This window comes from Cyrtonyx montezumae, unplaced genomic scaffold (assembly GCF_038088225.1).
Source record: "Cyrtonyx montezumae isolate F1298 unplaced genomic scaffold, pur_monq_1.0 scaffold_1, whole genome shotgun sequence".
In the NCBI taxonomy this organism is placed as follows: domain Eukaryota; kingdom Metazoa; phylum Chordata; class Aves; order Galliformes; family Odontophoridae; genus Cyrtonyx; species Cyrtonyx montezumae.
In genome coordinates, this window is record NW_027071825.1 from 24,070,763 (window position 1) to 24,082,721 (window position 11,959).

At 58.8% G+C, this 11,959-nt stretch overlaps 1 protein-coding gene across 1 annotated transcript; it reads right to left on the minus strand.

Moving 5' to 3' along the window:
- Window positions 1-4,154: 4,154 nt before the first annotated feature.
- On the minus strand, window positions 4,155-5,249 carry IER5 (immediate early response 5). The gene has a single exon (XM_065746759.1). The coding sequence runs from the start codon at window positions 5,139-5,141 to the stop codon at window positions 4,434-4,436; it is 708 nt and encodes a 235-aa protein (XP_065602831.1). The 5' UTR covers window positions 5,142-5,249; the 3' UTR covers window positions 4,155-4,433.
- Between the last annotated feature and the right edge of the window lie 6,710 nt (window positions 5,250-11,959).

Here is an 11,959-nt window from a genome sequence, read left to right on the forward strand (position 1 = left end):
ATACAAGGACCCCTCGCTGATGCTGTAACAGGGACATCATTGCAGCAGGAGCCTCCTTCTGCCACCACAAACACAGAAAAAGCAGCTCAACCCAGCTAAGGGAAACAGGAGCTGAGCTTACATACCCATGGGCAGCAGGTGGGTGGAAGCCCCAGGTGAGGCCACTCAGCTCCTCGTCCAACTGGCCAAGCGTGCAGGTGAGCTGATGGCTCCTCTCTACTAGATCTAGAGAGGGAAACAGCTCCACAGCTTTTGTGTGAGCAGGTGGCCCAGGCTGGGGGAGCATTAAGTGGCACCATCGTAGCAAGTGATGCACATCGCAGCTGGCCACGGTGTGGATACGCTGTGGGACGCAGGGGCTGGGTGTCACCTGGTGATGGCAGGGCATGCCGAGTGACACGCAGCCACCCAGCACCCTGCAACATCTCCTCCATCTGTCGGGAGGGAGGGCTGTGCTTGCAGACCCTCCGGGTGCAGCGTGGCTGCGCAGGGGCAGCTCCTGGTTGGCAAGCTTCTGCGGGCCTCCACGAGAGGGCTTTGCTGCACAAGGAAAGGAGGAGGCTGGCTGCTCGCAGCCTGCTTCCAGACCCGCAGCTCCTTTCCTAGTCTCAAAGTGAGAAGCAGGCAGCAGGAGGATGTTGTGCTGCACAGGGAGGTGATGCTTGGAAGGGAGGGTGACCCCTCTGATGCGAGCTTGGACTCTTCTCATCCTGGAGCAAATGCTGAGGCCCAGAGGGGTGGCTGCCAGGGTGCTGGAGCTCCCTGGGGGCAGTTGGATGGATGTTCCCAGGCACAAGGCACTGTGCATGGCCGAGCACCCTGGAGATGCATCTGCTGCTGCTCTCCCAGAGGAAGAAGGATGTGAGAGCCATGTGAGCCTTGTCCATCTGTCCTTTCGTCCATTCATCCTTCCTCAGTACGCAGCTCCATGCCAAGGCCTCAGGTCAGGCACAGTCCTGGAGTCAGTGGGGTCAGGCACGTGGGGGTTCAGTACTGTCCCAGTTAAATTAAACAGGAGAAGGTGGCCACGTGCGAGGGCAGCTCAAAGGGCAGAGTAGATCTGCCACCCACTCTTGTCAGAGCCCGCTGGGGATTTCTGTCCCCTGTTGCTCACGCAGCCACTTCCTCCTGTGTGCTGCTGACAAAACCCCAGCGGGGGCCCAGCCTGGTGAGGGATGGGGGTACAGCACTGGGGGCTCCCGCTCCCCTCCTTCCTGCCCTCCCACCCTTCCTGCCTCTCCCAGCCACGCTCCGTGTCCTTCCTGCCTGCCCCATCTGCTCCTCTATTTCCCTCCTCACTCCCCTTTCCCCTCCTGCCTGCAGCTGTGAGCCTCCTGCAGGTGGTTCCCAGTGAGCTCTGTGCCCTCAGTGCCAGGAAAAGCAGTGGGGGAGCACCTCCGTGGGAGTCAGGCTCCTTCCTGTGCCTGCCTGTACAGAGCTCAGCTTGGGGCTGGATGTGCCTTGATCTGTCCTGGGCTGATGTTGAGCCCCAGGGCCACAGTCTGAGGTCGGAGATGAGGAACAGGAGGAGGAGGAGGAGAAGGGCCTTTCCCTAGGAAGAGGCACAGAACGGGGAACAGGACGTGGGGTGACACACCAGAGCATCCTGCATCCCAGGCGTGCCCAGCCCCAGCTCTCCAAACCAACATATCGCTCAGCTGGGAGCCAGAAGGAGCACTCCCCAGCAGCTCTGTGTTTCATTACCGCTCTCATTGGGCAGGCCTCACCCAGCCAGGGGGGCCTGTGGGGTTTTCACATAATCAGCAACTGCAACCAGAAGGAAGCTGTTTGCATTCATCCCCTAACCCCTAACTCCCCCCCCTAACTCCCCTCCCCTGCCTCTGGGACCCCTGCGGGCCTGGATTTGCCCTTCCCCATCCACCCAGCAGCCCCCTCCATGCGGTGCCCCCCATTCCCCTGCTGGGAGAGGCCCCAGCAGCGCAGCCCCGAGGCGCTGGCCTCCCTCCCGACCTCCCTCCTCCTCCCTCCCTCCTTCCCAGCAGCTCCCAGATTCCTGAGCGCTGACACAGCCCCGCAGGATGCTGCAGCCCGCAGCCTGCCCCCTCCTCCCCTGCCTGGGAGAGACGGACGGAGGCCGGGACAGGGTGCACCGGGATGGAGCACTTGTTGGGGACACCGGGTAGGACCCTTGGGAGCCCCCTCTACCCTCACACCCTCTCAGAGGTCAAGCCATCCCGGGATGTGTGGGTTCAGACCTTTTATTAGAGCCTTGGGACAGCACCCGAGCCCAAAGCAGCCCGCTCTGCTCCAGACCACGTTGAGGAATCACTCCCCAACAGCCCCGCTGTTGTTCCAGGAGGTGAGGACCTGCCATCTTGCCATTAGATCACACCCGTCATGGCCCTGTGTTTCCATAGGAGTCACCCTCTCTTCCAAGTGATGGAAGGTTTTATTTTTATCTGGCTTATTTTTGCACTACTTCCATCAGCAGCACTGGCACGGAGGTGCGTCTGGGCTGCCAGCCCCTCCCCAGCCTGCGGCTCCGTCCTTTCCCACCCCATCTCCCTCACTTCTGAAGTCAGCACCGTGGGAAGGGGATACTCCAAGGACCGAAGCAATGGAACAGAAGGACAACGGCCCCTGCTTATGTCAGTGCTATCACAGGAACAAGCAAAGACGCCGGGAAGGAGGAGGAAAGGCAGACCTTGGGACCCCCCGAGCACCCCCTGAGAACAGCGGGCTGCTCCAGCTCTCCCCCGGAGCGGTTTCCTAAGCCCTGCTGCCAGTTATGCAAAATATCTCCGGAACAATTGGGGCACGGCAGGGAGCTGCTGCCGCCCTCCCCCGAGGCCAGCGGGGTCACCGCAGCCCTGGGAGCGGCAGCCCGCTACTCTCCGATGCCCCCCCACCCCACCCCCAACCCAGCCCAGCTGCCGGCAGCGAGCTGGGCTGCGGGGTTTAACCCCTAAATGTGAAGGTGCTGCTTCTCCCAGAAGGACGGGGCTCCAGCAGCCCACGGAGAGCCAGCCTGGGTCCTTCGGGGACACCGCGTGTCAGCTGATGAGCGAGAAGCCGGAGCTCGGCGGAGGTCACCCAGCCAGGAGGAGCCGCAGCAGCGTGGCATTTGCCAGCAGTCCGGCTGTTGCACAACTCCTCTGGAAGGTGGAGCAGTCCCAGAGCACCTCCTTCTCCCCCAGCACTGACATCAAGCGTAATTTTTTAAGAGAATTAACAGCACCTCCCGCTCGCCAGCTCTCCCACCCCAACGTTTGGGCCGCGTCTCCCAGCACACGCAGCAGGCTGCTTCTCTGCTTGCATGAGTGGCAGTCCTCAGTGGGAGAGTTCACTAATTAGGAGCAGAGGAGCCTCTGGTGAATCTCCCAGCGAGAAGCAGAAAAAAAAATGTATAAAAATTCCCCCACAATTCAATCTAATTACAACGCCCTAGGGTGCTCGGCAGCGGCTGTGAAGCACAGGCCAAGCTTTCCTCCCCACCCATGCGAGTAGGAACTTTAACCCAGTTCCTACTGATAGTGGAAAGAAGAAAAAAAAAAGCCCCAGCGCTCATCATAACCACTCTACGAGTAACAGCAAACAGGAGGCACAGAGAATGACTGCTGGCAGCCAAACAAGCAGCCCGTGCCTGCAAGAGCCAGCTCACACACCCCAGCACAGGACTTTGAGCCGCAGCCCTTGACCCAGTGGGCCGGGAGCGGGCTGGCACGACGGGCACAGGGCAGGACCCCAACTCAACCCCCTCCTTCCTTCCCCACTCCCCACCCGAGGCGAAGAGGTGAGGGGGAAAAGGTCTGGCTGCCGTCCCCCAGCCCTCCCCCGAGCCGCTGGGGCACAGACACAGACTCGGCTGCTACAGTTGAAAATATTTAATACGTGTCACACACGTAGCATTACATTTTATACAAAACGAGATACATCACCAAAGGAGAACACTGTACAAACCCCACCCGACCCCCTCCCACCCCCCACGGGAACCCCAAGCCTTTATACAACAAAGACCGGGGAGGGGTTCCCGAGCATAAACTAGCTCACGAGGACTTCCCATCGGAGCGTCTGTAAACTTCTGTTTCTTTCAAATAAACACTTTTAAAAAGCACCGTGTAACAGTTCCGACCTAAACCTTTCCAAAATAAACACTTTATTTAATAAATTTAATACTTTCCAAGCTTAAAAATATCCCAAGCTGAGAGCGACCCGGGCGTCGACGAAACCAGGGAAGCCCCCACCCTCGGGGCCGGGCAGAGAGGGGAGCGGCCGGGAAGGGGAATTCCGGGCCGGGCCGCTCCCAGGGCAGCTGACGACGGTCGGGGCCCGGCGAAGGGGAAGTGCTGCTGCCCGCGGCTCTTCCGTGCGGCGCGGGGACGGGGGGAGAAAGGAGGAGGAAGAACGAGGAGGAGGAGGGGGGCAGCTCCGGGTCTGTCCGTGCCCCTCCTCGCGGAGCGTAATCCTGCGCGTCAGAAAGCCACGATGGCCGTGCTCCACGGGTTGAGGGTCCGCAGCACCCGTTCGTCGCAGCAGATCTGCCCCGGCTCCGCGGTCGCCTCCTCGCCGCCGTCACAGCTCGGCCGCCGGCGGCCCCGGGGCTCCTTGCTGAGCAGTCCCGAGAAGCTGGAGCCGAAGATGCTGATGAGGCTGGCCACGTTGCCCGTCTCCATGTCCTCCTGCTCGCCCTGCGGGGGCGGCGATTCCTCCGCCTCTCGGCGCGGCTTCTTCAGCGGCGAGCCCTGCTGCTCCATCTCCGCGGAGCTCCGTTTGCGGGGGCACAGAGGGGGCACGGAGCAACGCCGCCCTTCGCGGGGGACATCAGCGCCCTGCCCGCAGCGGCAGCCGCCCCACGAGCAGCGATGAGTCGGCCGGGAGCTCCCGCAGTCCGCGTCGGGAAGCCGAGGGCCGAACCTCGGCGACTCCGGCTCGGCGGGAGCCCAAGCGACGGGAGGGGCGGCGGGGCAAGGAGGCGGGGGCTCAGCGGGCGGCCCGCAGGCTGCGGGGGGAGGCTCGGGCGGACAGCCCGGCTCGCTCAGGTAGACCTGGCGGGCGCTGCGCAGCACCAGCGACACCAGGAGGTTCTTGTGCAGCTTCAGGCCTCCGCGCTGGCCCCGCGCGCTGTAGATCTTGCCCAGCGAGATGCTGACGATGCGGTGCGCTTCCAGCTTGAACTCCATGGGTGGGCCGCAGATGGTTGCGTGAGGCCGGGGGGGGGCTGAGCTCCGGTCGAGTCGTTCCGCCCCGCTCCGCCGCCGTCGCCACAGACCGGCTCGCTCTCAGCTCTCGCCGCCGACTGAGCGGGGCCCACGCGCCACGCTTCGCTTTATACCGCCCCTGCGCCGACCAATCAGAGCGCCCCGCCGGCAGCTCCGACCGCCGGCGCGCCGACCAATGGCGAGCCCGGGGAACGCGTTCGAATGCTCGCCCCGCGGAGAGGGCTCTTAAAGCGGCAACGCCGGCGCGCGGCTGGTGGGGCCCACCCAGAGCGGTAGGCGAGAGGGGTGTCTTCGGCCGCTCATTTCTGCCGATAAGACACTTCGGGAAGCTTTCCTCCGCGCGGCTCCACGCTTCCCATCGCACAGCACACAAGGGGCAGCTGTCTTTGATGTTTTTTATTTTAATTCATTTCATTTATTTTTATTGGGGTTGGATTCGCTTTTTTTTTTTTTTCTTTTTTCCCAGATTAGGAATTTGATTGAAATATTTCTAGAGGTAAAACAAACAAACAAACAAACAAAAAAAAGCGAGAACAACTCTTGCCTCCATCTCCCCACCCCATCCAAGCTCCAAGGGAGCAGCCACTGCCTGCAATGGGGGCAAGGACAAGAAGTGAAAGGACGGCCCAGCATGAAGGAAGTGGAACCCCAGGTATCACTTTCTGTCTGCTGGCTTCCTGTCTGGCACGTGACAGCACGCTGCCTTCCCACTTCTCGCTTTCTCACCCAAAACAAGAGCCACAGTAGGGAGCAGGACACGGGGTGCAGGGGCTGCCGTCTCCATCGGGCTTCAGTCAGCCAGGGCTGAGCACCGCCCTCCAAATGCAGCCTCTCTGGGCTGCAGAGAACACCCTGGGGCAGAGCAGGGCTTTCCCTCCCACCCTGCTGATGGGAACCAAGCACCGCTGTCCTCAGCGTTCCCGACCTGCCCAACCTGCTCCGTGCTCAGGGCCAGCCCTCTGCTCAGCCCGACCGGCCCGGGCAGCTCTGTGCTGTCTTTGGGACCGCAGTGGCAGCTCCTCACCCATGGCTGTGTGCCACTGGTGACCGTCCGCACGTGAAGTGAGCTCAGGTCCCTGGAAAACAACAGGGAATTCTTCGTGGCAGCGTGCTGGGTGCCCCCTCGGTGCTCAGCAGATGACCCCAAGTGAGAAGAAATGATGCATTACGCATCTGATGCCACCTGCCTGAGTCAAGCAGTGGTGCGGAGCTCGGGGAAAGCTCAGCATGGGCAGGCACGGTGCGGGCACCCTGCTGAGTAAAGATGAGCCCACGGAGGCTGACCAACCTGTTCTGCTGCTCTGCCTCATCCCAATGACACGAGACTTTCCCACCAGCCGACGCAGCCTGCCTGCCGGCTCCCCGAGGGCCGCGGGACACGGGGACAGCCACACTTCAAAACGCGGTCCTCCATCCTCAGCAGCACCTGGAGAGGGGACGCTGTGCAGCAGGGAAGTGTACGTGCCAAGAGGAACAGCTACGACTGAGTACACCCGGACACCGCTTGCACTCACAAACACGCGTGCCCCCCAGGGCCCTGTGCACAGAAGCAGGGCTGAGGGTGGCCGCTTGCCCACGCAGGGGAAAGGCAGGGAGAGGCCGGCCCAGCTCGGCCCTTTTAAGCCGGGCGGTATTTTGGTGGCAGCCCTGCTTTTCCCTCCCAGGCTGATGTCATGCCTTAGTAAGTTTGAGGCAGCGTCACATGGCAGCTTCTGAGGTCAGCGCTCGCCCGGGGTGGCTTTGTTGTCTGTCTGTCCGTGCCTGTCTGCCCGTTGGGCCGCTGCTGCGCCCGTTCCCACGCGGGGAGGTGACGCGTCCCCGAGTCCCCACGGGCAGTGCCCCGAAGGGAGACGCAGGCGGGCAGGCGGCGATCGGGCGCTCCCCTCTCTGCGTGCGAGCTGGAAGGGAGCTGACAAACAATTCACAGCCCTCCGGCTCAGCTGCCGGTTCCCGAAATAGCGGGGGGAGGGCCGGCAGACAAAGGTGGCTCTCAGCGAGCAGGAAACCCGGGGGGGCCGAGCAGCGGGGAGCCCGCAGCCCCACCTGGAAAGCAAAACAATGCGAGATAAAAGAGGCTCGGGGCAGGAAGCAGCTTGTGGGACGGTACAGTAATCGCGGAGGCTGCGCACGCGGCTGATTTAGTTTTTATTTTTTATAGGCGTTTCAATCAGCTCCGGGAAGTTCGCGCTGCTGCCTCGTGGCACAGCCTGCCCACGGCCCGATGGATATCTCCGTCTGAGAAGTCACCTCTCGCTCTGCCTCCCTCGCGCTGTCGGAAACGGAGAGGGCGAAGGTCCCTTTTGTCGCTTCCCGGCAGCGCCCGGGGTCCCCCTGCCATCGCAGCCCGGCGGCGGCAGGCTGGGCTCGGCCATCTGGCACGCAGCTCGGCCCCCGACCTGTCGCCGAGTGCGGATGTGGTTACCCAGATCCTGTTCCACGCTGGCGCCGACCCTCCGGCAGCCGGCCCTGCGGCTTGTCACCAAATGTGCTCCGGGCTGGGGGGGCAAGCTGCGCCGAAGGAGTGCAGAGCGTTCCCGGAGAGATCAGCGTGTCCTCCGAGCACGGCAGCTGGCTGTTGGTCCCTTCTCTCGGAGCCTTCTGTTGGTCGGGGGTTGGGCTGCTCCTGGGACGCAGATGTCCACGCCAGCAGTGGGGTAGGGGAAAAGATTAAAAAAAAAGCCTTCATGCAGAGCTTCCCCCAAGTGAAAATGGACCTCCAGAACATCTCCAGGACAGACAAAGCAAAGAGTTCCCAACAGGGATAACCTATCTAAAGCTGAGCCATTCAGAGGGAGGAAGAGGTTTGTTTGGGGTTGATGTTTCCTCCCCACCCCCTAAAAAAATCAGTGATCGACACAGAGGTGGTCTCAGCCTCCCGCAGTTGGGTGTCAGTAGCTAATCCTTCATGGTTCCCAGTTGCTCTGGGTTATCCGTGTTGGAAGACAGGGTCAGAGAGCTCAGAAACATAGCTAACCACTCAGCACAACCGAACACAACACGCAAGTGAAACAAAGGACTCAACGCAGACCTAAAGCTGAAGGAGGGGAAGTGGCTCCCCCAGCTTCTGAGAGCACTCTGTACCTGCCCTGGAAACCGCAGCAGCGTGTTCGTACAGCACAGCACCCTACTAGAAAGCAAAGGGGATTTTCCAGGGTTAAAACACTTCTTCCACGAGGGTAGATCAGAGACTCATAGAAAGGCTTAGGTTGGAAGGGACCTTAAGGATCGTGAAGCCCCAACCTCTGCCTGCCCCCACCAGCTCAGGCTTCCCAGGGCTGGGGACATGCAGGGGTGGGGCACCCACAGCTTCTCTGAGCATGGATAAGGGTGTAGGTGCCCCAGCTTTGTCTATCCCTCCCCAGACAGGCAACACTATCCCCTACACATCTTTTCTTTCACCGGTGACCTGGGATTCCCCCTCACCCTGCTGCACCAATGATTTAATGTTTCCCTTCCCTCCCTCTGAGCCAGAGATTTCCCCCTCCTCTCCTGGACCCCCAAGACCCGGACCCTCCAGCAACCTCTCCGAATACAAAGGGAAAAAAGAAAAAGAAAAACAAAGTAAAAAACCCCAAAGCATCCCACACCCAGCTATCAGCTTCTTCAGGCAACCATTTCCCTTGGAAAAACGCGGCCCCGCAGCTTTCAATGTTTTATAAAATTGGCTTCGGTTTCCTGGGGAAAGAACACATTTATTTGTCTGGGGTTTCCTATCAGACAACCCTTCTATTGTAGTCCGCCTTCCTGCATTTTTTTTTTCCTTCTCTGATACTCCTGCACCGAGCCCTGTGCTGTTTCCAAAGAAGGACAGTGCCCGTGGCTCTCTCCAGCCCAGTTATGCAGATGGAGCTGCATGGTGTCCAGGGGAAACCCAGGACAGAGCTGGGCTCCTGCTCATGGGATGCTGGGTGCTTTGCCCCATGCCCTGAGGGATGCACTCCTTCTTGCAGAGGAGCCTGGGTTCACCTACAGCCCAGCACAGGGTTAAAATCACATGTCAGTTGGGTGAACTCCACGCAGAGCTCTGGACGAAGCCCATCCAACTTGGGGTCCTCTCTGTGTTGAATCCCTCTTTCCACAATGAAGAGAAAGTGCAAAATAAAATGCCCGTGCCCCTTTCCTCTTGCAAGGACCTTCCTTTGCCACCTCACCCTCTACCCACGTTGCAGGGCTGGTGGTGTGACCTAGTGCCTTGGTACAAAAGGCACCTGTGGGCACAAGGATAATGAGGAATGGTGATGGGGTGAGGTAGCCAGAGAAAGTTCCTTCTAATTAATGCCTGGAATGGATTCTCTGGCCATGGACACGGGTGCCCCTGACCTCCTCTTTGACCCACCACAACAGTGAATCTCCCTCTGTTTACCCCACAGGTGGGGCCAGACTAAGTCCTGTCACCAATTCATTAAGTAACGACAAGGATTCTTGCCAATCCAGCACCTCCTTACCCAGGTATAAAATCACTTTTCAGTAGTAGATAAGCCCTGAGTGTAGCTAGCATCCTGCACCTTACAGACTTGGTGCTGTCTGCCCCTTTCTCACTTCTCAGTTACGTCACCAGAGGCTTCTACAAATGAGGCTCACAAAACCTATTTATAAACCACCATGTGAACCCTTGTTGCCCACTGCAGCACTGACTGTTTAGCCACAGGCCGACGTTTCCCATCCAGTTATCACTGGCTTAACCCTCCTCTTACAACCACTGCTGAAAATCTTCACCAACTTTTACTAAAAATGAAAACAAGAAGGGAAAAAAATATATATATAACAAAACCCAACCAAACCAACAACACAGAAGCATCTGAAACCCATTTGTGCTTTATTGCTTCTTCCTTCAGCTGTAAAACCTTCGTTTGGTTGAAAGAAAAAAAAATAAATAAATAAAACCAACAAACCAAAACCAATGTCTAGTTTTGAAAATTCAAACTCAAACCAACACAGCTTCCTCCCCCAGAAAAGATTTGACATCTCATCCACGTCAAATGCACCTTCTTAGCAGTGAGCTGCCAGCTAGCACGGGATCACACACAGCCCTGTGCGTGTACACGCATGCTGCAAGAATTCTCTTGATAAAGCATGCAGCAAAGCCTGTGCTTTCCTGCAGATGGGTTGGATTCTGATGAGCTGGTGCTTCCCAACACAGTGTTTCATCAGATCCACCCTGGCCAGTTTTGCAGCTGGATGCCTCTCACCAGCATGAGGAAAGCTAAATGCTGCCTGGCCCTTCCAAGACAAAAATCAGGCAGCAAAATGAGCCTGCTCTGAAACAGCAGGTTTTCATGTGGGAAATGTTCATCATTTCCAGCATCAAAGAAAAGGTTGCCTTCTTTCTTCCCTACATCTTGGTTGTGCCTCCTTTTTTTTCAGCCCTGGACAGCTCTGCAAAGCTTTATACTTCTTCACATACCTGTAAGAACCGTTGTCAGTGGAATGAGCAAATAAAGGCTTTGTACCACCTGCCCAAAGCCTTCTGAAATGCCTCGCTGGTAGCATTTGACTTTTCCCTGCTTTACTCCCAGCCTGGTGAAGCTTTCCTGGGATGCCTCACGAGAACTGAAGCACTCAGGCTCTGTTTGAGCAAATCTGGCCCCGATAACCTCAGTGTCTATAAGCGCACAAGCAGACCACCTGCATAACCATCACGAAGGCTCTGTCGAGGGAAAGCTGAAAGAAAGAGGCTGGGGGGGAAAGGGATGGCCAGTCAACCGAGGAGCTGCTGTTTCCCTGGCATGGGGCCGTCCAGAGCAGGAGGTGGCTGTCTGTCCTCACCCCACAGCTCCAGAAACCAGTTTGACATGCATCTCCCAGTCCGACATGTGGCCTCCCCACCCCTGTGCTCATGAGTAAGTGTGCTGTGATTGCAAAAGCGACTCGCCTGGTTCCTGTGCTGAGAAGGCACCTCTGCAAATGGGTTTTTTAAGCAAAGCAGCATCGCTTTGGCTAGGGGGAGCTGGACTGCGGCCACAGAATCACAGAATCATCGGGGTTGGAAGGGGCCTCCAGAGATCATCGAGTCCAACCCCCCTGCCAAAGCAGTTCCCTACACCAGGTCGCACAGGTAGGAGTCCAGGTGGGTCTTGAATATCTTCAGAGAAGGAGACCCCACAACCTCTCTGTGCAGCCTGTGCCAGTGCTCCGTCACCCTCACCGTAAAGAAGTCCTTGCACACAGTCGTGCAGAACCTCCTGTGCTGCAGTTTCTGTCCGTTTCCCCTTGTCCTGTCCCCACACACTGCTGAAAAGAGTCTGGCCTCGCCACTTTGTCCCCCACACCTCAGATATTTCTAAACCTGGATCAGGTCCCCTCTCAGTCTTCTTTTCTCAAGGTTAAAGAGACCCAGTTCACTTAGCCTTTCTTCACCGGGGAGATCCTCCAGGCCCTTCACCATCTTTGTGGCCCTCCGCTGGACTCTTTCCGAGGGATCCCTGTCTTTTTTATGCTGGGGAGCCCAGAACTGCACACAGTGCTCCAGGTGAGGCCTCACCAGGGCAGAGCAGAGGGGGGGATCACCTCCCTTGACCTGCTGGCCACGCTCTGTTTAATGCACCCCAGAATGCCATTGTCCCTCTTGGCCACGAGATCCCAACAATGCAGCTGCCCACGGAGAGGCGCGGTCACACCCTCCCTGGAGGCGTCACAGCACCGTGGGGATGTGATGCGAGTGGGGTCGGTGGTTGGGCTACCAGAACCCAGCCCGGCCGCCGCCGAGAGCCGCTCCCCCAAGCTCCCGCCGCCATGGGGCGGGCGACGGGGCGCGGGCAGCCGCGCATGCGCGCAGGGCG